The 22,778-nt window shown below is 42.6% G+C and overlaps 1 protein-coding gene across 2 annotated transcripts in view; it reads right to left on the bottom strand.

Moving 5' to 3' along the window:
- The window catches only part of VWF (von Willebrand factor), a 247,614-nt gene that overhangs the window by 45,524 nt on the left and 179,312 nt on the right, over positions 1 to 22,778 (bottom strand). For both annotated transcript variants that reach the window (XM_008165463.4, XM_065570815.1), the window contains exons 35-41: positions 19,960 to 20,180; positions 18,436 to 18,628; positions 17,323 to 17,664; positions 5,784 to 5,989; positions 1,042 to 1,144; positions 855 to 929; positions 197 to 301 (exon numbers count right to left, since the gene is read on the bottom strand). In XM_008165463.4, the coding sequence (XP_008163685.2) occupies positions 197 to 301; positions 855 to 929; positions 1,042 to 1,144; positions 5,784 to 5,989; positions 17,323 to 17,664; positions 18,436 to 18,628; positions 19,960 to 20,180 (1,245 nt within the window). The remainder of the gene's footprint in view (positions 1 to 196; positions 302 to 854; positions 930 to 1,041; positions 1,145 to 5,783; positions 5,990 to 17,322; positions 17,665 to 18,435; positions 18,629 to 19,959; positions 20,181 to 22,778) is intronic.

Raw genomic sequence — 22,778 nt, 5'->3', positions numbered from 1 at the left:
ACTCTTAACATTGCTCTGTTCTGTAGTTCATAGTGCATTCTCAGAAAGAGAAAGTAATAGATGTTTCCAGTTTGCAAGATTGCTACGGGTCCTATTGGATCCAAATCGGTGTTTTCCAGACAGTCAGGCACTTATATTTGTTTCTTTGTTCAACCCCATTGCTCAAATATTTTTTAATGTTTAAAAGATACTTTACCACAAGTGTAAGTTGTTCTACATTCTCCAGGGTTTGTCAATACAAGCTGAAGACCATCTTTACAAGCAGGTACAGCAGGCAGATCACAGGTAACTAAATCACATACTAAGACAAAAAAAATGAGGCAGTGTATCAGTTGGTACTTAGCTAGTTAGTCATCAAGAAAGACACCTCATTTTAAGATTTCCATGTACTTCATTGCTTCTCTGCTAATAGAGAATAAGCATTAGTGCACGGTTTAGCAGGGTACAGTCCAATCTTAGAAATGATTTAGGGAACAATTCCTGTTTGGTTTTAGATGCATTAAAGTTCTAACATTGTGTTTCACAAGTGTAGATTGTGTAGATTAGATAAACAATAGCTATTGAAAAAATGAAATAACCATTCTAAAGTCATTGAGACAAATTGTCCCCTGCCCCTCTCCATGTACACACAGACACACACACACACAAAACAAGGAAACTGTGTAGAGAGTCATGAAGTTTTTTGTTCTCGTGGGTTTTTCTCCACACAGAGGTGAATATGGCCCTCAAGTGCTTTGAAAAAGACTATCTTAATCAATACTTGATCTAACTGAAAATGCCAATCATAAGTTTGAAAAGTAGCTAGTACTGGGCATCAATATAAACTATAGCTCTCACCATTATCTGCAACTTACCACACTCATACTTTGGACAACACTGATCAGAATCCCGGCGTAGTCTGGAAACTTCACAGGGACCACAAACTGCAGCTAGAGTGGGGGGGGGGGGGGGGAAACACAATTGTAAACCACACTTAGATACAAATAAGCAAAGTCGAATTTTTTTAAAATATATATATATTTAGATTTAATAACAGTTTACGTTTGGCAGTAGGGCAAGGTTGGGTAGTGCAGTTTATTATCCTATTCTCAAGACACATGCAGATCTTGCAGGGCTCGTTGGAAGGAATCCATGTTTCTGTGTGCTGCATAAAAATAACAGGTTGTAAGAGAGAAAGGAAATCTTCTGATCATTGGTATGCAAACTGCTGGAGGGAAAATGAACTAATCTGGAAAACCAGAAGACTACATAGGGGACTGTTTTGCTTCTTTTGATAACTACAAGAATCCAGAGAACTACACCATTTAGAAATTAGGTTATACTGAGATTTAGCAAGTGATGCATTCTTTGCATCCATACGGTGAGAAATTACCATTGTTTTATGCATGCATAATGTTCAGATTTCATGAGTACAACTGCAAACTACTGTAAATAATACAGCACTATGGTGGTATTATACACACTATGACTGGATGTACTGGAGTAATAAGAGAAACAATTGGAAGTATATAGAAGTAGCAGCCTTTTCAGATTTTTAGTATTTAAGCATATCAGAAATAAAGAAACAACACCCTATTTTAAGCTGAGAATGTTTCAGAATAACACATTAGAATTCCCACTGCATTGGACTCTGGACAGAGGCTAAATTAATACCAAATCAGACACTGTAATTCCTTTGTGATATTCCTTAAAGGTAATAAATGCATAGAGAAATTGATAGTAATGTGCATGATTGTCCCTCAGTGCTGGCTATCATTGGCAAGAGAGAAAAGCTGGAAAGTGGACGTGTTGGACCTTGAGTTCACAGACAGGTAAAAAGAACTGTTTACATTTAATATTCAAGCGAGGAGGCAGGTAGTGGAAAGATGCTTTATGGATAATTTAAGTACATTTGCATAATCAAATCATGCTTTGAATGAGAGCCTAGGGTGTAATACCGTGGAGGAGAGAATATTGTCCAGAAAAAAACTTTCGGGGACTTTCTTGATAAAAGTGTGGTGTGATCCTTACTAATGCACGAAGAAGGGTGATGTCTAGGCTGACCACCACTTAGCCCTGGAGATGCTGTATGTACTATAAGCATTATATGAGTCAAAAAGGTCTTTTAGACTGCATTAAATGAGGAGGTTAATAGTGGGACTACAACAAGAGCAGCAGCACATTGAAGCAAACTGATAGAAAGATCTAGGAGCCTATAAAACAAAGGAAGTGAGGCTAGTGAGTGGTCAGTCTGTGGGGAATCTGTCTCAATAGAGGAAAGTTTGCATAGTTAAGTTACCAATAAACAGCATTATCCCAGGGACTGTGGAAGCACTGCATTTGTATTGTCCGACCATTTAATAGAACATGATTAGAGTTCTCTGCAGGTGGACTAAAGAGGATGTCATGTTATTTCTTGTATCTTCTGAACACCAGCAAACAGTGAAACACTGAAGCACTTGAACATTTCAAGACACAATAAGATGATCACAAATCTGCTCTCACAAATACTTTCATCCTCAGTGCTACAGCAGGCTTTTCCTCAACATATCAATAAGAACCTCTCTGTAAACCAAGAGCTGGGTTAAAGCAATCTGAGTTGTTAGACACACCTCACATATGGACTTCCTGTAGCTTTGCTCTGCTCTGTGGCCACACCCCTTTGCCATGGTCCCACCCTTCCTTGGAAAAATCGTGACAGAGGCCACTCATATAAGCTGTTTGCTGATCTGGTAGGGAAACTTTCCACCACTGCTCCTTGGACAGACAGAAGCCTCCCTTGTTCCTGGATTACTACACTCTACCTTCAGGTGGGCTGGGGTTTTTCCCAGAGGAGGGAGGACTCAGCCTCCAATAAACTGATCAGAGGACCCTCTCTGTGTTGTGTCGCTGGAGGACACTGCAGCAGCAGAGCCATGTTGGGGTGTCAGTAACAAGGGCCCTTCATACACAGAGCCCACTGCTGGGATTGTGTTGATGGAGCTGCCCAAAGCAGAAGATTTCAGAGTTAACACCCCATTGAGATGCATGTGACAGTTTGTACCTTTTAAGGCTACTCTTTCAGGTTCTCTGCAGACACAGGCAGATATCACTGCATCTGTTACACTCAAGTTTTTCTAGAAACATTTATTGTAAATGAAAACAGATTCTGACACAATATGTGACTGAGGAGCCAGGACCCTAGGCATAGGCTTATAGTGCTTGTGCCTTAATCTGCACCTGTCCTATACTTCCCTTACAGAAATACTGTGGTGACAGCACTAGAGTCCTTGAGATCAGTGGGAGCTGTGCATAGTAGAACTTCAACAAAAAGGTTTAGGATAGCAATGGTACACAGTGCAAGAGAATACATTTATCAGGCAGCTTTCTCTCTTCAGATACAGAATCAAAATGTATTCTGCTCCATCGTTATTAGGTCACCTGTGTTAAGCAACTGGTGTTTACCAGTCCGTTAAGTGGTCAGGTAAATCCAGCTTCACTATTTAAAACACAGATTCATCAAAAACAAATTATGGCCAAATTTTCAGAGGTACTGAGCACCTGTGACTCTTAATGCAAGTAATAGGAGAAGCAGATGCCTCTGAGAAATCTGGCCATTGATTTTGAGCTTGCCTTTTGCCCTTTTGTCTAAATAATTTCAAAACTTCATGTGGCTATTACATACATTAAATTAATTCTTTAATATAAATTCTGTATATATGACTATCAAATCTACAAGAACTGTCATTGCTGGAATGAATGGATTACCTATTCTTACAGTAATACTTACATAATACCAGCAGGTGGCACTAATGCATAAACCATATTAATATACAAGAGACGCTTGTTACAAGCAGGGTTTTTGTACCACATTAAGCAGCCTGAGGGTCATATATAACTGGTAATATATGCTAACATCAGTAGAATTTCTTCTGTTGGAACCAGTATGAATATTACATTGACAATGTAGTTTGTGTAGTGCCTATTTTAATAAATCAAGTGCATCTTTCATCATTACTGAATCATTCATAACAGCTGAGAGTTTGCTCTACAGTTTTATATTTTGTCATTATGACAATTAATGTAAACAGTTCTTAATTTTAGCAGAGCAATTGCTCTTCCAGAAGTTTTATGCACAGATCATCTGGTCTTCCTTTTGTTTTAATCAATTGTAAATGTCTATAACATGCATTGTTGCTGAAATATTAGTCTAATTTTTTTACCAGTGGATATCCATTAACACAAATTTACTGTTATGCCTGAAAAACAGGAAATCCATCTAACACACACACAACAACCTGTAAAAGAGTGTGTCTGTTACACTAAGCATGGTCCATAAAATAAGAACCAAGCCAGACCTCAAAATGAATTCAAACCAGAAGCAGACATGCACTTCAAGAAGAAAAGCCTCTCCTCATTACATTCCCCTGACATTCCCAGATTCAGATACGGCACCTAAAAGTTTACATGCTTATCAGAACTGAACATGAACTCAGAACCTTCTTGAGTCTTGCCAATACCTATAGAGCTATATGCTCCATTCCCAGAATCTGCATGGAAAGGAGCAAAACTTCTCCCTTCCTCAGTGCTGCACAGTGGAACCAGGCACGCACACATGCACAGGAAAAAACAACTTTATGGGTCTCTGTGTAAGCCAGGGAGCACTGAGGGGGGAAGGGTAGGGCTTGGGAGCAGCTGCTATATATATGTGGCATGGCCCTAGGACAATCCACCTCATAGCACATGGCATATTGCTGCACATGTTAACAGTGAAGCATTCACTTCTCTTTCATGGACTCTGCTCCTCTCCCAGGGTGGAGCAGCGCTCAGCCACCATGTGGAAGATGCTACCAAAACGGCTCACTATGCAACTAGTGGTGGGAAGGGACCTGAAGAGAGCATACAGGGACAGGCACTCCATGTGTCAGACAAAGAACTACTGGCAGGGGCTATCTATTATCATGGATTCCCAGTTTGTGTGGGTTTTAGACTATACAAGTAATACCTCCCTTGCCAGAGGTCCTGTCCCACACTTACCTGAGGAGAGTAGATTTTCAGTGGGACAGAACCCATGGATTTATCAAAGGAAACATTCCTTTTCTGTCCATTTTTGAGTGGAAGGGGACATTACAGCCGGAGATTGGACCAGGCTACTCTTGTACTAACTGCTGAAAAAGTTTCAGAGTTGGTCCACACTACCAACTTACGTCAGTATAATTATGTTGCTCAGGGGTTTGGATTTTGAGCAATGTGGTTAATAACCTCTGGTGCAGACAGTGCTATGTTGATAGGAGGGCTTTCCCCATCGACATAGTTACTGCCTTTTGGAGAGGTGGAGTGCCGATGCCAACAGGAGAAGCTCTTCCATCGGTGTAGTTCCAGCACTTATGACTGTAAATGTAGACTAGCCCTTGAAACCTTTCCAGTGCATTGCCATGGAAGTAAGATTTCCACTTCCACTAAGAAGTACACTTCCAGCATAAGGAACCCTGGAAGTCTACTTTTATGTTTAAACTGGTGTTTACAGATCTCTTAATAAATAGCCATTTATGCCATTCCCCGCTCCCGTCATCTTTCCCCCCTGTTTCTTCCACAGAAATTTGTCATGCATTTCCTGGCCTCAACAGCCCCAGCTGTGAATTTAATGTTGAGCCTAGTCAATTTCACACTGGGGGAGCTGCATGGGGCAGACAGCCGGCCAGCCATGAGGAAGCAGACTGAAAAAATGTCTGAAGGGAAAAATAGACAGACTTATCAGATGTAGATTCATTTGTCAAAACACACATCCTGACAACTCTGCGGATAAGCAGTAACTAGACAGCTACCTGATGGCGTGTTCCATCTTCAGCGACACACTGTGTGCAGACTTCTTCATCAACACAATCACTATTTAAAGTCACCTGTCCGGGTGGACAGAAGCAGCCTTCTGTGGGATAGTCCTTGCAGACACTGATGCTGGTGCTGTTCTCACAGTGCTTTGTGCAGCTTGTTCGACAGTGATCATATAGCAAAGAGTTGGGGCATTTCATAGCTGTAAGAAGACAGGTGAGAACACTTCAGAAGAGATGTGAAACTCAAAGCAATGGTTTCATTTCTAGTTTTCGCCAACACTTTTTCAACCTGATTGCCTTTGAGGATATATATTGATTATAGCCTCCATTGTGCTCAACATTTTTCAAAATAAATTTGTAAAGCAAACAGAAAACGCAGATCTCTTGACACAGGGTTTGATAAAGGGGTTAGAAAAGGTTAAAATAACTGGGTATGTTTAGTCTCAAGAAACGAAGACTGAGGGGATCTGATAACAGTTTTCAAATATGTTAAGGGCAGTTATAAAGAAGACAGGATCAACTGTTCTCCACATCCACCAAGGGTAGGCCAAGAAGTAATTGACTCAATCTGCAGCATAGGAGATTTAGGTTAGATATTATGAAAAACTTTCTAACTATAAGGATAGTTAAATGTTGGAATAGGTTAGCAGGGTGTGGAATTGCCATCATTGGAGGTTTTTAAGAACAGATTGGACAAACTCCTGTCAGGGATGGTCTAGGTTTACTTGGTCCTGCCTCAGCACAAGAGGATGGACTAGACAACCTCCTGAGATCCCATCCAGCCCTACATTTCTATGATTATAATGGCTCCGTCTGGCCTTATAATCTACGGCAAACAATTGTTGGCCTAACTTCTGTCCTGCTTTATAACCCATGCAGAACCATTGGGCCAGATGCTCAACTGGTGTAAAATGGAATAACACAATTGACTTCAGTGGAGAGAAGCTTATTTACACCAGCTGAGCATCTGGCCCATTTATTTCCAGGGGCGTAAGGCAAGGTAGAATTTGGGACCACCATTACATTTATTAAGGTAGCAGTGTTTACACAGTGTGATCGGGAGATCTCCGAGAGAGACAGGCATTGTAGGAAGTGGTTTTGGTGATTTGATATGAGGCAATATTCCCTAGAAACTAAAGGCCAATTATAGCGTCTTTTGGGAATTTCAAAATCAAACCCTGAACTGGCGTCCTTTGGATTCCAGTGCTATTCATGGAGAGGGTTTCAGAACTATATTCCCTCCTCTCTGAGCCAATGAACAAAACTTACATTGAGGGGTTCATGCTGTTGAAGATGCCAACTTTCAAATGAGACATAAAATTAAGGTTCTGGCCCCTTGTCAACATGAAAGATCCTATGGCACTTTTCATAAGAGAGTAGGGTGTTGTTAATGTCAATGGATGCTTTTCCACTGACTTCAGCAAGCTTTGGATCAGGCCTACAAAGACTTCTCTGCACAAATCTATATGCGGCTATCTTAGGGTTTTATACTGCTGCTCATTGTATCTGATCACCTTCCATGTACATTCAATAGCAATAGTGAAGTCAGATTTCATATACCATAGCACCTCCCTTTCCTCCCTTCTCCTCTTTGGCTGGCATTTGAGAAGCCAGCTGGGTTCAGGCAGCTCCTCTCTATTCATTCAGCAAACTAAATCCTTGACTCACGGATGTGCTTCCAAGAAGCTCCCACAAACACTTTCCCCCTTAACATATGATAAATTCAGTATTTGGGTATGTGTGATGCAGACAGGAGGGGCAAGGGTTTAAGAAAACTATGGTTTCCCCTCTCCCCATTAAAAAAAATTTTTTTTTTTTGTTCATAACCAAGGAAGGAGACAGCACCACTTGGCAAAAGAAGTGAACAAGCTTATATGAAATGCATTTGCTGGAAGTGTCTACAGGCCAAGGTGACAGGGAAAATAGATTAATAGATTCTAAGGCCAGAAGGTATTACTGTAATTCATCTAGTCTGACCTTCTGCATAACACAGGCCATAGAACTTCCTCAAAGTAATTGCTTTTGAACTACAGTGTATCTTTAAAAAAACCCATCCAATCTTGATTTAAAAGTTGCCAGTGATGGAGAATTCACCACAACCCTTGGTAACTTGTTCCAATGCTTACTTACTCTCACTGGTCAATATTTATGCCTTATTTCACATCTGAATTTGTCTAGTTTCAACTTCCAGCCCTTGGATCTTGTTATACCGTTGTCTGCTAGACTGAACAGTCCAATAGCAAATTTTTTGAGTTGGTAGCGTGAAGGGAAGGGGGAATACTCCATCAAAAGCAGAAAAATCACTCCCAACGTCCCTTTAGCTCAGTGGTGGAATTATAACCAGGAGATTCTAGGAGCCCATGACTATCATCTCTAGCCCATCACAGCCTCAGTTCTGGCTACTCCCCCAAGATTTTCAGATAATGCAGGCTCTGCTGTGGAACCTTTTGCTGGTGGTACTGTATCTACGAGTGTGGCATTAGAAACAATGACTACCCACACACATACAGCCTCTCAATCCAGCACTCCTCAACAGCTGGGTGTTTCAGTATCTGCACATCTCTAATGCTGAATAATTTTATGTCCTAAAGAGAGAAATAATCATTTTAAACTCTCTACATAAAATGAACAGCAGAGGTCAAAAACAAGTAGATAGGAGACTAGTTTTTTCTGGCAGATTAGCCTTCACCATTCCATGTGAAATCTAATTTGAGTTCCAGTTTCTCTGATGCCGTCATAATTATTCCATGCAATCTATTCATTGATATTGTAGACCCAGCTTGCACAGGCTGTGTTAAAAAGGCAGCTTCCTCCTTTCAAGGAGGGAAAAGAATAATCAGTATCATTTCCTGTAAATCTATGTAATATGTAACAAATTTTGAAGGGTCTTACCAGCAGATTTAAGCAGTGACAAATGCTGCAGCTGGTCAGTCTTGCTTTGAATTACTCTAGCTATTATTAATAACTATTGTTACTGGGGAATAGTGTGTGTGTGTGAGAGAGAGATGAGCTCATGGGACTACGTTTCTGACCCCAGCAAAATAAAACATTTTAAATTCCCAAGTAAAAGTTAAAGATGATATCAGGTTCTGCTTTTTCCACAGAGATCCTCTGGAACAGAGATAGAATCATAGGACTGGAAGGGACCTCGAGAGGTCATCTCGTCCAGTCAATGCACTCAAAATAGGACTAAGTATTATCTAGACCATCCCTGACAGGTGTTTGTCTAACCTGTTCTTAAAAACCACCAATGACAAGGATTCCACAACCTCACTAGGCAATTTATTCCAGTGCTTAACCACCCTGACAGTTAAGAAGTTTTTTCTAATGTCCAACCTAAACCTCCCTTACTGGATTTTAAGCCCATTGCTTCTTCATCTTCCATTGTAATCAGTAGGGTTCTCAGGACCTTACCCTTAGTTACCAATCGGGGCCCTTAGTTATTATTCAGTGAAAGCCAGTTCAATGATGGAGCAGAGATGATGGGATCATCTCTCTGAATTTGTGAACCTGGGTATTTTGTGGTGCTAGGATAAGTCCGCATTCTCTTTCATAAACAAAAATATTACACTTTGCTTTGCTTATTTTCTGATGGGCCTCTCCAACAGCATGAGCTCATCAATATTTCAATGACCAGTAAATATCACATTGCAGAGGGGCTGCAAATCCTTGCAGCTGTAGCGCAGTAGTAAGTGTGAGTCTGATACGCTTAGTTACAACCAAGTAGATTTTATTTTGGCTAGACTGGGACCACTGCTTAGTAGTGCACAAAATAGGGAAAAGGGAGCAAATAGCCTACCTCTTTCCCCCTCAAACCCTTTGCACACTAGCCAGGTGCAATCTTTGTCCTTGCACTTCTGGTTGAGACGTCTGTCAAAGAGACTGGCACTAGAAAACCCTTATGGGATGGAGAGCAGTGAAGCTGGTGCTCTGACCAGCCCTTTCCATGCCAGCTAATTGAAGCGGGACAGCGCAGATAAGTAAAGCACCCCACCCCACTTTGTGTTCTCCCAGCTTTTATGCACTGCTCAGGCACCTTATCTCCAGCAGCCCCGTCTCCTACTCATGCAGTGAGTAACCCTGAATCATGAACTAGAAAGAAGGCTTGTGCTGTCAAGGGCAGAAGTATCAGGCAAACAAGAATAAAAATAGGTGTCATATTAAACTTCCTCCAGCATCAATGAAATTGCTTTAATTCCTCCCTTAAACTGGTCTTGGCTTGCTGTAAACCTGAAGGGTAAAAGAGAGCTGTTAAGGAAGGGTTTAACATTAGTCATGTCAAAATGTTACCTAGAGCAAGTCTGATTCTTAAAAATCTTCCAGGAATTTGGAAAGAAAACATGACTTTCCCCCTTGAATGAAACTCAGTGGACAGGGCTGAAATGACAGCAGGATCTAAGGGAAAACATCTGCCCTGGCAGACCAAATAGAGATGCAAGGATCTCAGATGATTTCTGTAGTAAAATAATCCCATACATCTAAATTTGGAAATACTTCTCGTTCCATATGGAAACCAGTGGACTACAGCCAGACAAAGGCAGACTGGGAACTCCGGCCCCTCCTCCAAAGACCTTCCCTGTGAGCATGGCCATAAGAAGGGAGGAGTGGGACTATCTTCCTTCCCTCGTTCTCTTTGTGTATTTGTAGGACCCTGGTCACTACTGTATCAGAGTGCCTCACAATCAGTAATAGAGTCTGTCCGCACAACATCCCTGTGATGGTAAAGGAGTATTATCCCGATTTTAGAGATGGGGAACCGAGACACCGGATAGATTACCTGACTTCCCAAGATCACACAGAAGACCAGTGAGCCAGGAACTGAAACCTGGTCTCTTGAATCATAGGCCTTGTCTTCAGTTCATGTTTATACCTCATGCTCAACTCTGATTTTTCTCTTGAAACACAGTATGCATTCAGACATCTCTATCAGTGCCACACAGAGGCATCCATCACACTCTGAGTTATAGGGCAGACCAGGACGTTGCTTTTAATGTGTGTTGCTACTTCAACGTTAATCAGGGCCGGCTCCAGGCACCAGCTTAACAAGCAGGTGCTTGGGGTGGCCAAGGGAGAGAGGCGGCACCTGCGGCAATTCGGGGGCGGCAGGTCCCTCACTCCCTCTAGGAGCGAAGGACCTGGCGATGAACTGACGCCGCCGATCGCGGCTTTTTTTTTGTTTTGTTTGGGGCGGCAGAAATGCTGGAACTGGCCCTGAGGTTAATGCAGTGAAAATGTGTAGCCACAGGCACCCACAACAAATTAGATACAGTTCTCCAGTCCCTTCCCATAAAGCCCACTGGGCATCCATTCCTGTGTACTATCTTGTCATCTACCTGTGCTCTGACCTCTGACTGAGAGTGATCTACCTTCATATCCCCCTGCTCAATATTCGTGGTCCCACCCTGCTTGCAGTGTCTCCGGCTTCACTCATCTCCGGTGTTTGCAACAGCAGAATAATGGCCCCCCAAAGGAGCCCATGTGTCAGCATGCAGCCACCTGGCCATACGAATCTTGGTGCAGCTTTGAGCCAAAGTGAGGAAAGCCCATTTGACACGATGAACAGGAATATGGAACTGTACAATGGTATATCTTAACAGCTAGAGGAAGAACATGGGATCAAACAATCAGACAGCAGTGCAGAGACGAGATAGAGGTGTTCAAGGTAAGGTTCCAGGAGACCAAGAATAAGACAACCTGTCCACTTACATTAAACTGAACTGTGCTCTGAGCAGTCCAGCATCCTATCCATTAGACCATCCTTCTTTCTCGAGTCAAAAGGAGTATAGGACCAGCTGAGGAGTGGCCAGCTCCCAAAGACTTTAAACGTGAGGGGCTCAGGCCACATATTTGTCCCTTTCCAAGAAGGCAACCAAATATTAGAGATGGGTGGGGCAGAGAAAGAGCAAACCCCTGGGAATGGCCCCACTAAGTAAAGACTGAGTCACCTTTTATAGGTCACTTTTACAGGGAAGTGGCTGCCCATGCTGTATCTGTTCCATGTATATTAAATGATCCAGGGCTATTAATGCAGCACTTGTCACCAGCACTTATTTTAAAAAAAGGGTTTCCCCCCAACGTTACAGTGATATTGCCAAACAGAACTGTGAATCACTACTGTGTGCCTTGCAGTTCCCAAGTGCTTGCCAGCTTCTCTTGCTTGCAACTGCTGAATTAAATTGCAAGCGAAAATCACAATTAGCACTGATGTCATAAAAGAAATAGGTTCACGCTCCAGGACCATCGTTTTGTTCTGTGACTGTACAGTGTCTAGCACAATTGGGTGTTGGTCTGTGAGTAGGGCTCTGAGGAACCACACTAATACAAATAATAAATAATAATAATAATTAATAACATCTACCACAGTGATGCAGCCAAATTAAAGCAAGGAAGAGAACGAAGACAGAAGATACAGGAGAAGGAACAACAACAACAAATCCCCAACTTCCTCAAGGGAACGCAGGAAAATAATCAGAAACAGATGTGGATCTTTACGTTGCAGTAATCATTCTTTCTGTTACATGCTGAGATACTGCAGTAATGAGCAGGGTATAAATAGAGATTGATAGATAATAGATAAATAGACTGTGTTACTATCGTACACATGATATACCCTGCAAGGATTCCAAGTGAAGACACTTGATATCGAGTGAGAGCATTTATAATCTGTCCTTTTTTGTCCTTGAAAGCAGGGATGATAAAAAAAAATGGAATTTCAATCCTGCAGGAAACTTCACTATTTTGACATTTGTTTGCATCCTAAATTGGGATGAAATGTAGAAATATCAAAACATTCTATGGAACAAAAAGTTCAGAAAAATTTTGATTCAGACATGTAGAAAAGTGGAAAAGTTTTCAGCTGAAATGAACCATTTTGTTTCAGGTCTAGATGACAGTAGTCTCTGCATTCTCCCGAGCCACCACAATGCCTCATTGGAGTTGGAGTTCTAGGCTCCTCATATCCCCATTCACCCCTATGGGGAAGTCTCTCATGATACACTGTGGCCTCTTTCTGTGGGAGTCCAATGACATGCCATGGTGGCTCAGCCACAGAGAGTGATCATGGAGAGTAGGATCCATAAAAGAAAATAGGGACATGCGGAATCCAGAATTTCAACTCCCAGAGGCATTGCGGTGATTCAGGAGGACACAAAGATTAATGCCGACCCAAAGCAAAATATTTCATTTCAATTTTTCTGATAGAAAATTCTGCCAAAACCACTTTTCCTCTGGAAAAAATTCAATTCTGACAAAACCCCATTTTTCAACATAAAAATTTAATTTGATTTTTTTTCAAATATCCCTACTTGCAAGTTATTTATTACTAGATGTGCAAGACAATCTAACAATGGTACTATCTTTGCAGTGTTTCCAAAAGTAAATATCTCACAGCAAACATATCCACTGAAACCACTGCCAGAAACCTTGCTGTGCTGATTCCTTCCCTTTTCAGTCCTCAATGGCCACCCAACTGGACCATTATTTTAGGGTTTGGTGGTTCTTTATTTCTCCATTGCTGTATTACAAATTACACTCCATCTCTGAGAACTGGAGAAGAGTAGATGGGCTTGCACTTAGAAACAAGTATTTAATATCCACCATGCGAGGTGCCTTCAGATATCACTTACATACATACAGCTTGGGGGATAACAAGAAATGGGGTGACAGAGAGCTGTCCAGACCCGAAGACAGCCAAATACACAACAAGAAGTTTGGATTTTTAGCCCAATTATAATATAGATTTGGATTTCAACCAAAACTGTAAAAATGTCATGAGAACAACTTTTACACTAGAAACCCCCTGTGGGAATCTGGAGGGGGGGGGGCAGATCTGGTAGCACCCAGAGGGGGCCTGCTTATAACCCTGAAGAGTTCAATGTAGGGGGAAATGGAAGACTGGGGTCCCTTCCCAAAAGTCAGCAAGGGTGGTGTTGGTTCCAGGGCAGGTGGAGGGAACTAGAGGTGAAGCTGAGGAAGGGGATCAGTTTACACTTCTGAAGCCCACAGTGTCACAGTCCTTTTCCAGACCTGGATCCAATGGAAGATGGATCCAGAATAAGCAATCTGGACTGAAACATTCACAGAGCTCATGGACATTCAGACCTGCAGTACTGGTTCAAGCCCATCCCTGGAAATAATTAGCCAGCCTAAGATTTTTATTGTTTTTTAAAAGACACAACTTTGCTTACAGACAGATCCTATTCACAGATGACTAACTTTTCCTAAGTAAAAGCACTGCTACTGTGTAAGATACACTTCTTATAATATTGATCATTTGCAACCTGAATGCTCATAGGCTAGCTCAGTGTTTCCCAAACTTGGGATGCCGCTTGTGTAGGGAAAGCCCCTGATGGGCCGGGCCAGTTTGTTTACCTGCCACGTCCACAGGTCCGGCTGATCGCGGCTCCCGCTGGCCGAGGTTCACTGCTCCCACTGGTCGCGGTTCGCTGCTCCAGGCCAATGGGAACTGCTGGAAGCAGCGGCCAGTGTGTTCCTCGGCCCGCACCGCTTCCAGCAGCTCCCATTGGCCTGGAGCAGCGAACCGCAGGCAGTGGGAGCCACGATCGGCTGGACCTGCGGATGTGGCAGGTAAACAAACCGGTCCGACCCACCAGGGGCTTTCCCTACACAAGCGGCGTCCCAAGTTTGGGAAACACTGGGCTAGGTCAACAGATGTATAAGCAATCAGATTTTCAGATAACTAAGCTTCCCTGCCACCCAAAGATGATGAAAGTCTCCATGATCTTTGCATTAAACCATATACTAATTCTACAGCACTCTTCAGCAAGTACCTAACAAAATGTGTAAGCACGTTAAAGGTATATATGTTCTGTGCCCTGAAGTTATACAGCTAGTACAGCTTACTGTGGGCTAGATGGTGAGCTGCTTAAGAGCAGCTGTGCTAAGTGTGGGGAGTGTACAAGGAGTCTTTGCATTCCCATACCAGGGTCAGCTACAGTTCTAGTCCATGCATTCCCATGAACACAAGAACTGTTTCCTACCAGTGCCCCCATATTCCAAAGAGGGCAGGGAGAGGGAGAAGGAAGTTGGAGTATGGCTCTGCCCCCCTACTGAATTGACCACTGGTGCTGGGCTGGCATGGAATGGAGAGCATGCTACACCCCCTTAAGGGATGTTGCAAGCAGACATATTCACCCTGCCCAGCTGGGAGCTCAGGGATGACTTGTGCTGCTGAAGTGTTGCCATTCTGCATTGCCCCAATATGGGCTGGTGTCTAATTTAGCCCTGTATAAATAGCCTGGATTCACTGAAAAAAATCTTATCTAATGCAATGCCATTGTTTATAGGTTTGTAATGTTATATAATGATTAAGCTATGCTGTCTATTGAGTTGTTAATGTATTCTGCACAATGTCCCAGCAATCAACAATTTTATTTTTGGCAGCTATACACATGCACCTGCTTTCAAAAAAAAAAAAAAGAAAAGAAAAGAAAAGAAAAGAAAAGAAAAGAAAAGAAAAAAGGAAGAAGAAGAAGAAGATGCCATTGTTGAGACACCAATGACTGTTTTATATAACTAGTAGTTAAACTGGGTGTCCTCATGCTGCAGTGCATCATAAACTGGGAATTTGAGGAATGCAGAGAGGTTATTAAGAAGCCTCTTTGGCATTCTACCTTGATGTTGCGATTTGGAAAGTCTGGTTGAAGTCCTAAATCTAAGCAATGACAGGTTATGTTCTCTCTCCATTTTCTAGGATTATATGCCATATAGAATGTTTGGAGTGTGTTGTTTCTTAAAAGATTTATCTGTATCAATAATGTTCTCCAAAACTTGCTTTGAAAGAGATGTAAGACATTAACTCAAGGATCAGGCCAAATTCACCTTCCTCTTTTTTTTCTTCAACACTCCACTCGATTTGGGCCTTAAACATGAAGAAAAACAATCCCAGTGATGCCTCTTATAGTGCCGTGCAATGTGGATATTGGACGGACAGCACTTTTGTTACATCAAGTCCTTAGGGGGTTGGTTCTCAACCTGTGGGATGGAGAGTAAATATGGAATGGGAAGGAAAAATCAAGATAAAGGGCAAAGGTATAAAAACTGGGGGAAACCATATAGAAAATGCACAGAAAAGGGGGAGAAAAAAAGAAAGAGAGAAGAGAAGGGGAAAAGATAATAAAGAGGGAGGCAGACAGAGAAAACAAGAATGACTGGGACATGGTGACCATGCCAGGGCATTGCATAAGGGAATATATGGAGGGAAGGTGGCCCATGTTCATATCCATCATAAACAGAGGGCTGTAAACCAAAAAGATTGAGAGAGCCAGTGCTTAATCTGCATATCCTAGTACAGCGAGCCTTGCACAGAAGGCAAGAATATCCATAGGGACAATACATGGCATCAGCAGCCCTAATAGTCACTTAGCTTTATTTGTTGAGGTTCACACGTAGTGCCCATCAGCATATCGCTGAGCACATGTGCAATGCAACTGTGTAGTGCATGTGATGTCTTCCTCTGTGGTAGGTCTATCAGTATGAATAGCGCTCATAGGTAGAAATTCATGCAAGGGGATGAGACTTGGTGGATGAGTAAAGATATAAGTTACCTATTGATCCCAGGCCAGACACACATCTTTCATCTCTCTACATATCTCTGGTCACCTGCACTGCTAACACCCTTGCCATATTCTCCCCCGCCCCACAATCAATGGCTGCACACCTGTGACCTCTTCCCCTCCAACACATGCACAATGGGGATCACAGAGCACGCAGAGCAATTTACTACTGACTTGGTCAGTAATTTGCAGCGTAACTGGCACTGCTCTGGGAGGGGAATGTGACGCATATAGTGGGTGTTTCTGAACTTCTCTGCCGCAGGCTACCAACCAAAAGCCTGTTTTCTCACACACTGAAAGCCATATGCTTGGTCTACACAGGGAATTTGCCCTGGTACCAGCAATTGATAGTCAGTAGTGCAGAATCCAGGGATAGGCAAGGAAAGCCATGATTTGCACCAATGGAGTGTGTCCTAATGAGAAGCAGAGGTAAGTACCATTGGTGCAAATTGTAACTTTCCTTATCTTCACGTAGGTTCTGTACTGATGCAGCTACATCTGCAGTTGCCATCAATTACTGGAATCAGGGCCGATTCCCAGTACAGATTCATATTTGGTATGGAAAGTCGGGGGCGGGGGTCTGAACAATTGTACACTCTCATATAGTAATATTCCCCTTCTGCATGGTCTTCCTAGGCCCTACGTATCTTCAGCTGTCCCTGTCTGCTACCCTCTGCCCTGCACAATTAACAGGTGTATGTATTTTACTGATGCACCTTTTCCATACATAGTGGTTGAATGGATAGTGAGGAATACATTTAAATTAGGCTGCATGTTAAAGTAATTATCTAACATGGAACATTACTTATACTGGAAATTTAAACTGGCACTTCTGTCCTATGACATAGGATTAAGATATTCACACTATGCAGACAAATTGGAGACAATGGGAGTAGTGGTACTGAGTAATTCACTGTGTTAGTTTCTGCATCAATTTTAGTGTATAATGAAACCATTACCACAAAACTCCGGTGATCTCCAAACGACGCAAATCCCACTTGTTCTGCAAACATGAGCGTAGGAAGCTATGACCTCACAGATTTCATCCTCATAGCAGCTGTTTTTTTCACATGCGGAATAGAACGAGTCTGGAGAGATCATTCCATGGCATTGTGCAAACTGAGGTGAGCGCAGAACGTTGCACTTGGCAGTGGCATGTTCGGTGCATCTGTCATCTCTCTTGATTTCACAGATTTTGCCTGGTTCTTTCACAGTCCATTCTTGAATAAATGTGCTGCTGTCAGATGTGACAGAGCCGTTACTTAGCATGAAGTCATTGCCATTGTTTTGGTCACAAACCCCTAGGTGAGTGAGAAAAAAGAAGGTTTAAAAACCATCAGCAGTCAAACAATTTTGAGCAAACAGAGACAAGGCAAACAGAGCTCCTTCAGGCTCAAAAGTTGAGCTGCAAGGGGAGGAAGAATGAGTTTTGCTCCTCATTGCTTCTTTATGATCTATATAGGCCTAAAGAGCTTAGGATGTTCTTTACTTGTTTATTAGGTTAGAAATCCTGGTTTTGTTATTTGATATTCTATGGATGCCTGGAGAACCAGTGAGATTATGGCATCACAAGAGAATGGAAGCTGAGCCATCGAGGGTACATCTACAGTGCACACTAAGCCCAGGTCTGTGGCACCCGGGCTTGTGGACTCAGTGTTTCCAGACTTGAGCCTCCACATTGGATTTTAAACCTGTATTTACAATTGCTGGACCCAGGTCTCACAGCCAGGCTAATGCATCCATACTGCACTACACGGACCCTCTGACTTGGGTCTGTGGCTTGACCTGTGACCACACTACAAAATGACAGGGCTTGGACCCGAGTCACAGTGGGACTCAGGTTCTGACCCCTTTTCCCCCCACCCCTCAGCAGAGTCCTAGGACCCAGGACCGGAGTGCTTGGTAACCCGAGTCAGCCTGACTTGTGTGTGGCTGTGGCACAAACCTGAGTCAGACCCAGATTTAGTGTGCAGTGCAGACTAGGAAGGGATTTTTAGTCTGACTGTTTAAAACTATGTGTTTTGCTGGTTTTTGTTAACACCTATTTAACTCAAAACACGGAAAAAACTTACCACAAAGGCCATATGTTTGTGAAGAAAAGCTCCTTGGTATAAGATGAAGGATAAATTCATTGTTTCTTGGCGTGAATGTGAAAATATGTCCGAGCTGGGAGAACCTGATCTCATGCATTATTGCTCCATAGATGGTAACTTTAAAGTAATCATCTATATAAGGAATAGCAGTCATTTCTCCATTAACAGCAACCTGTTTCAAGAGGGTGAGAATACTCCATCAGATCTACCAACCAACCAAAATAAATTAAAGTTTATAGAGTCTAGATATTCCTAAACACATTTTAACTTCATAAGGGACTGAAGATCCAACTGAGTTGATTAAAGCCAAGAGAATACAAATAATATAGAGACCAGTTCAAGCTGCAAGCAGAGTCTCTGCTCTGAGTGTAGAAATGCATGAAATGGATCGTGTGCTCCTTTTTTGTGAGTCAACACTTTCCCATTTGCAGCATCACATATGTATTCACTGGCTAACGGTCCAATCCTGTAAGATGTTCAATGCCTTCTGCTGGATGTTAAGCACCCTCAAATTCCAGTGAGAGTTGAGGCCATACAGCACCTTAGAGGATCAGATCCAAATATCCTAATTTCATCATAATTAGCCTGTAATTTGGAACAAATAGTTCTCCTCTATTTACTGAAGAAGTTCTGTATGGCCACAAAAATCATCCCATCCATTGACAAGAAGCTATGGGCAACAACAAAAGAACCTGATGATGATATAAGACTACAAAACATATATGGCATTGCAGACATTGATTTAGTTGTGGTATGAGGTAACCTATGTAATTGCATCTGACTTGGAGCAGACCCTGAACCTTTCTATAGTCTACTGTTCATATATTATGTTGTTATGCAAGACTATTATGACTAGATCTAGTTAGCGCTGCCTTGTATGTTAGTCAATAGTTGTATGTCCGAGTTCCCTAAAATTGTATTAAAGCTTTGAACAGTAACATCCACAACTATTAAATTAACACCTGTTTGTCTATAAAGTGAAATCTGACACATTGGGGCAGATTATCTGCTAGGGCTGAGATCCACCCAATGCAGCTGTTGCGCGAGAGGTCAGGAAGCCAGTTATGGCTCCCTGATTCTCTCTGGTTGCAGCCCTTGCACAGGTTAGAGCAGCTCATGGGATGCTCTAACATGCACCAGTTGACAATAACCCACAAGGGACCATTCACCAGTTGAAAAGAACCAGAGTGCAGCATGTTCTAGCTACACCTGCCTGCCTGTCCCCAGAATTCCTATCTGGACAGGGAGTGCCAGATTCCATCCTCTTTGCATTGCCAGAGCAGTGCAAAGAAGCAAATTCGGTGCATCATATGGGCAGGGACTTTATTCTGGAATCAAAAATGATAAAGATTTTAGCAGCATAAGAAATAAAACACTGTAAATAGAAAAAAACGGCACTGCAATATAAATAGTGAAAAAGGAGAGCACAACTCTGTCCTCATAATCTGGAATATTGTCATTTGACCAGAGAATCGTACAGCTATTTCATTGCTTATGGCTTACTGTCATGTCTCCAGAGAGCTGTATTGATTTGCCATGGTGCTTCACTTCTATGGCATTCATACAGTTTAGTTTTGGTGTTGAACTGCATGCCCCATTGTGGAGAATCACTTCAATATCATGCTCTTTGTCTTGAAACAAGGTGTAGGAGCAATTGCCAGTCAGTTTAAAATCCAGCCCATCAAAGGTGACAATATGTCGGGTTGAGCTGCCCATGCAATTGCCTGCAAAGGTGAGGAGAGAAAAAAGATCATTATCTCTGTGATACTGGCAGTCCAGGTGCCAGCTCTTGCCAAGGCTGCAGACATTAGCTGGAGACCAAACTAGTTCACTCATTTGTTAGTGTTGCTTAGAATAGGTGTTAGCAGGGGCGGCTCTAGCTTTTTTGCTGCCCCAAGCATGGCAGGCAGGCTGCCTTCGGCGGCGCACCTGCGAGAGGTCCCTGGTCCTGCGGATTCGGCGGCTTGCCTATGGGTGGTCCGCCGGTCCCGTGGCTTCGACGTACCTGCCGCCGAATTGCCGCCGAAGCCACGGGACCGGCGGACCTCCCGCAGGCAAGCCGCCAAAGGCAGCCTGACTGACGCCCTCACAGCGACTGGCAGGGCACCCCCCACGGCTTTCCGCCCCAGGCACGCGCTTGGAGCGCTGGTGCCTGGAGCCGCTGCTGGGTGTTAGTCTTATAAAAATGTATTTAATGTTTACACTGTATAGAATGTTAGTGAGTTGCTGAATGCATTAATCTTATTTGTAATGTCTGTATTCCATGCTATAAGGAAATATGTATGTTTTGCTTTATCACTTTGAAAATGTGTGACCTAAACTTGTGAACTCCTATGGAAAGAGTGTTCCCCCTCCCACGCTGCTCATCCTGAAGAACTACACTGGTCTACAATTTTTGAGAAGTCGACTGCTTCAGAGATGGAATGTGCTATTTATTATGTATTTTGATGTGCTGAATTCAAATATGACAACTAAAACAACTGATTGGCTACTATTTCTAAGATATTTAAGTTTTTACATTTTATGTCTATGTATATTGTGTAGATAGTAGAGTTTTAATCATAAATTGTAAACCTAGGTCTTTTCATGTGTTTATGGTTGCTTTACATGATAATATTTCACCTGTCCTGTTTATGTAACACTTTAAAAATCAGCAAAAGGGTTATATAAATAAAATGTATTATGAAACAAAAGGCAAAAAACTATTATGTACATAGTTTAGTCCTATTCAGTGTCTACTTGGCGCTTCTTGGCTTGTCTCTTGTATTCATTAAATGGAGCATCTCTTGTCACTGTCCAGCAATAGTCTGCAAGCATTGAAGGGCTCCATTTGCCCTGATAGCGTTTCTCCAGTGTTGCAATGTCCTGGTGAAATCGCTCTCTGTGCTCGTCGCTCACTGCTTCGCAGTTCGGTGGAAAAAAATCTAGATGAGAGTGCAAAAAATGTATCTTTAGTGACATGTTGCAACTAAGGCTTTTGTATGCCTTGAGGAGGTTTTCCACCAACAACCTGTAGTTGTCTGCCTTGTTGTTTCCGAGAAAATGTATTGCCACTAACTGGAAGGCTTTCCATGCCGTCTTTTCCTTGCCACGCAGAGCATGGTCAAATGTATCATCTTGAAGAAGTTCATGAATCTGAGGACCAACAAAGACACCTTCCTTTATCTTAGCTTCACTTAACCCTGGAAATTTTCCACGGAGGTACTTGAAAGCTGCTTGTGTTTTGTCAATGGCCTTGACAAAGTTCTTCATCAGAACCAGTTTGATGTGTAAGGGTGGTAACAAAATCTTCCTTGATTCAACAAGTGGTGGATGCTGAACACTTTTCCTCCCAGGCTCCAAAGACTGTCGGAGTGGCCAATCTTTCTTGATGTAGTGGGAATATCTTGCACGACTATCCCATTCGCAGAGAAAACAGCAGTACTTTGTGTATCCAGTCTGCAGACCAAGCAAGAGAGCAACAACCTTCAAATCGCTACAAAGCTGCCACTGATGTTGGTCAGAGTTTATGCACCTCAAAAGTTGTTTCATGTTGTCATAGGTTTCCTTCATATGGACTGCATGACCAACTGGAATTGATGGCAAAACATTGCCATTATGCAGTAAAACAGCTTTAAGACTCGTCTTCGATGAATCAATGAACAGTCTCCACTCATCTGGATCGTGAACGATGTTGAGGGCTGCCATCACACCATCGATGTTGCTGCAGGCTACAAGATCACCTTCCATGAAGAAGAAGGGGACAAGATCCTTTTGATGGTCACGGAACATGGAAACCCTAACATCACCTGTCAAGAGATTCCACTGCTGTAGTCTGGAGCCCAACAGCTCTGCCTTACTCTTAGGTAGTTCCAAATCCCTGACAAGGTCATTCAGTTCACCTTGTGTTATGAGGTGTGTTTCAGAGGAGGAGGATGGGAGAAAATGTGGGTCCTGTGACATTGATGGTTCAGGACCAGAAGTTTCATCCTCTTCCTCGTCTGACTCAAGTGAAGATGATTCTGGTGCATCAGGAACCGGCAGTCCTTGTTTGGATAATGCACAGTCCACTTTTTCTTCTTTGACACACCTTTCCCAACTGGAGGCACCATACAGAAGTAACAATTGCTGGTATGATCTGTTGGCTCTCTCCAAATCATTGGCACTGCAAAAGGCATAGATTTCCTTTTCCTGTTCAACCACTGGTGAAGATTTGTTGCACAAGTGTTGCAGCATATGTGTGGGGCCCACCTCTTGGCCTGATCTCCAATTTTGCAGCCAAAATAAAGGTGATAGGCTTTCTTAACCATAGTGGTTATACTATGCTTTTGTGATGCAAAAGT

Source organism: Chrysemys picta, chromosome 1, assembly GCF_011386835.1.
Source record: "Chrysemys picta bellii isolate R12L10 chromosome 1, ASM1138683v2, whole genome shotgun sequence".
NCBI classification, from domain to species: Eukaryota; Metazoa; Chordata; order Testudines; family Emydidae; genus Chrysemys; species Chrysemys picta.
This window is presented reverse-complemented; position numbering and strand designations above follow the sequence as displayed.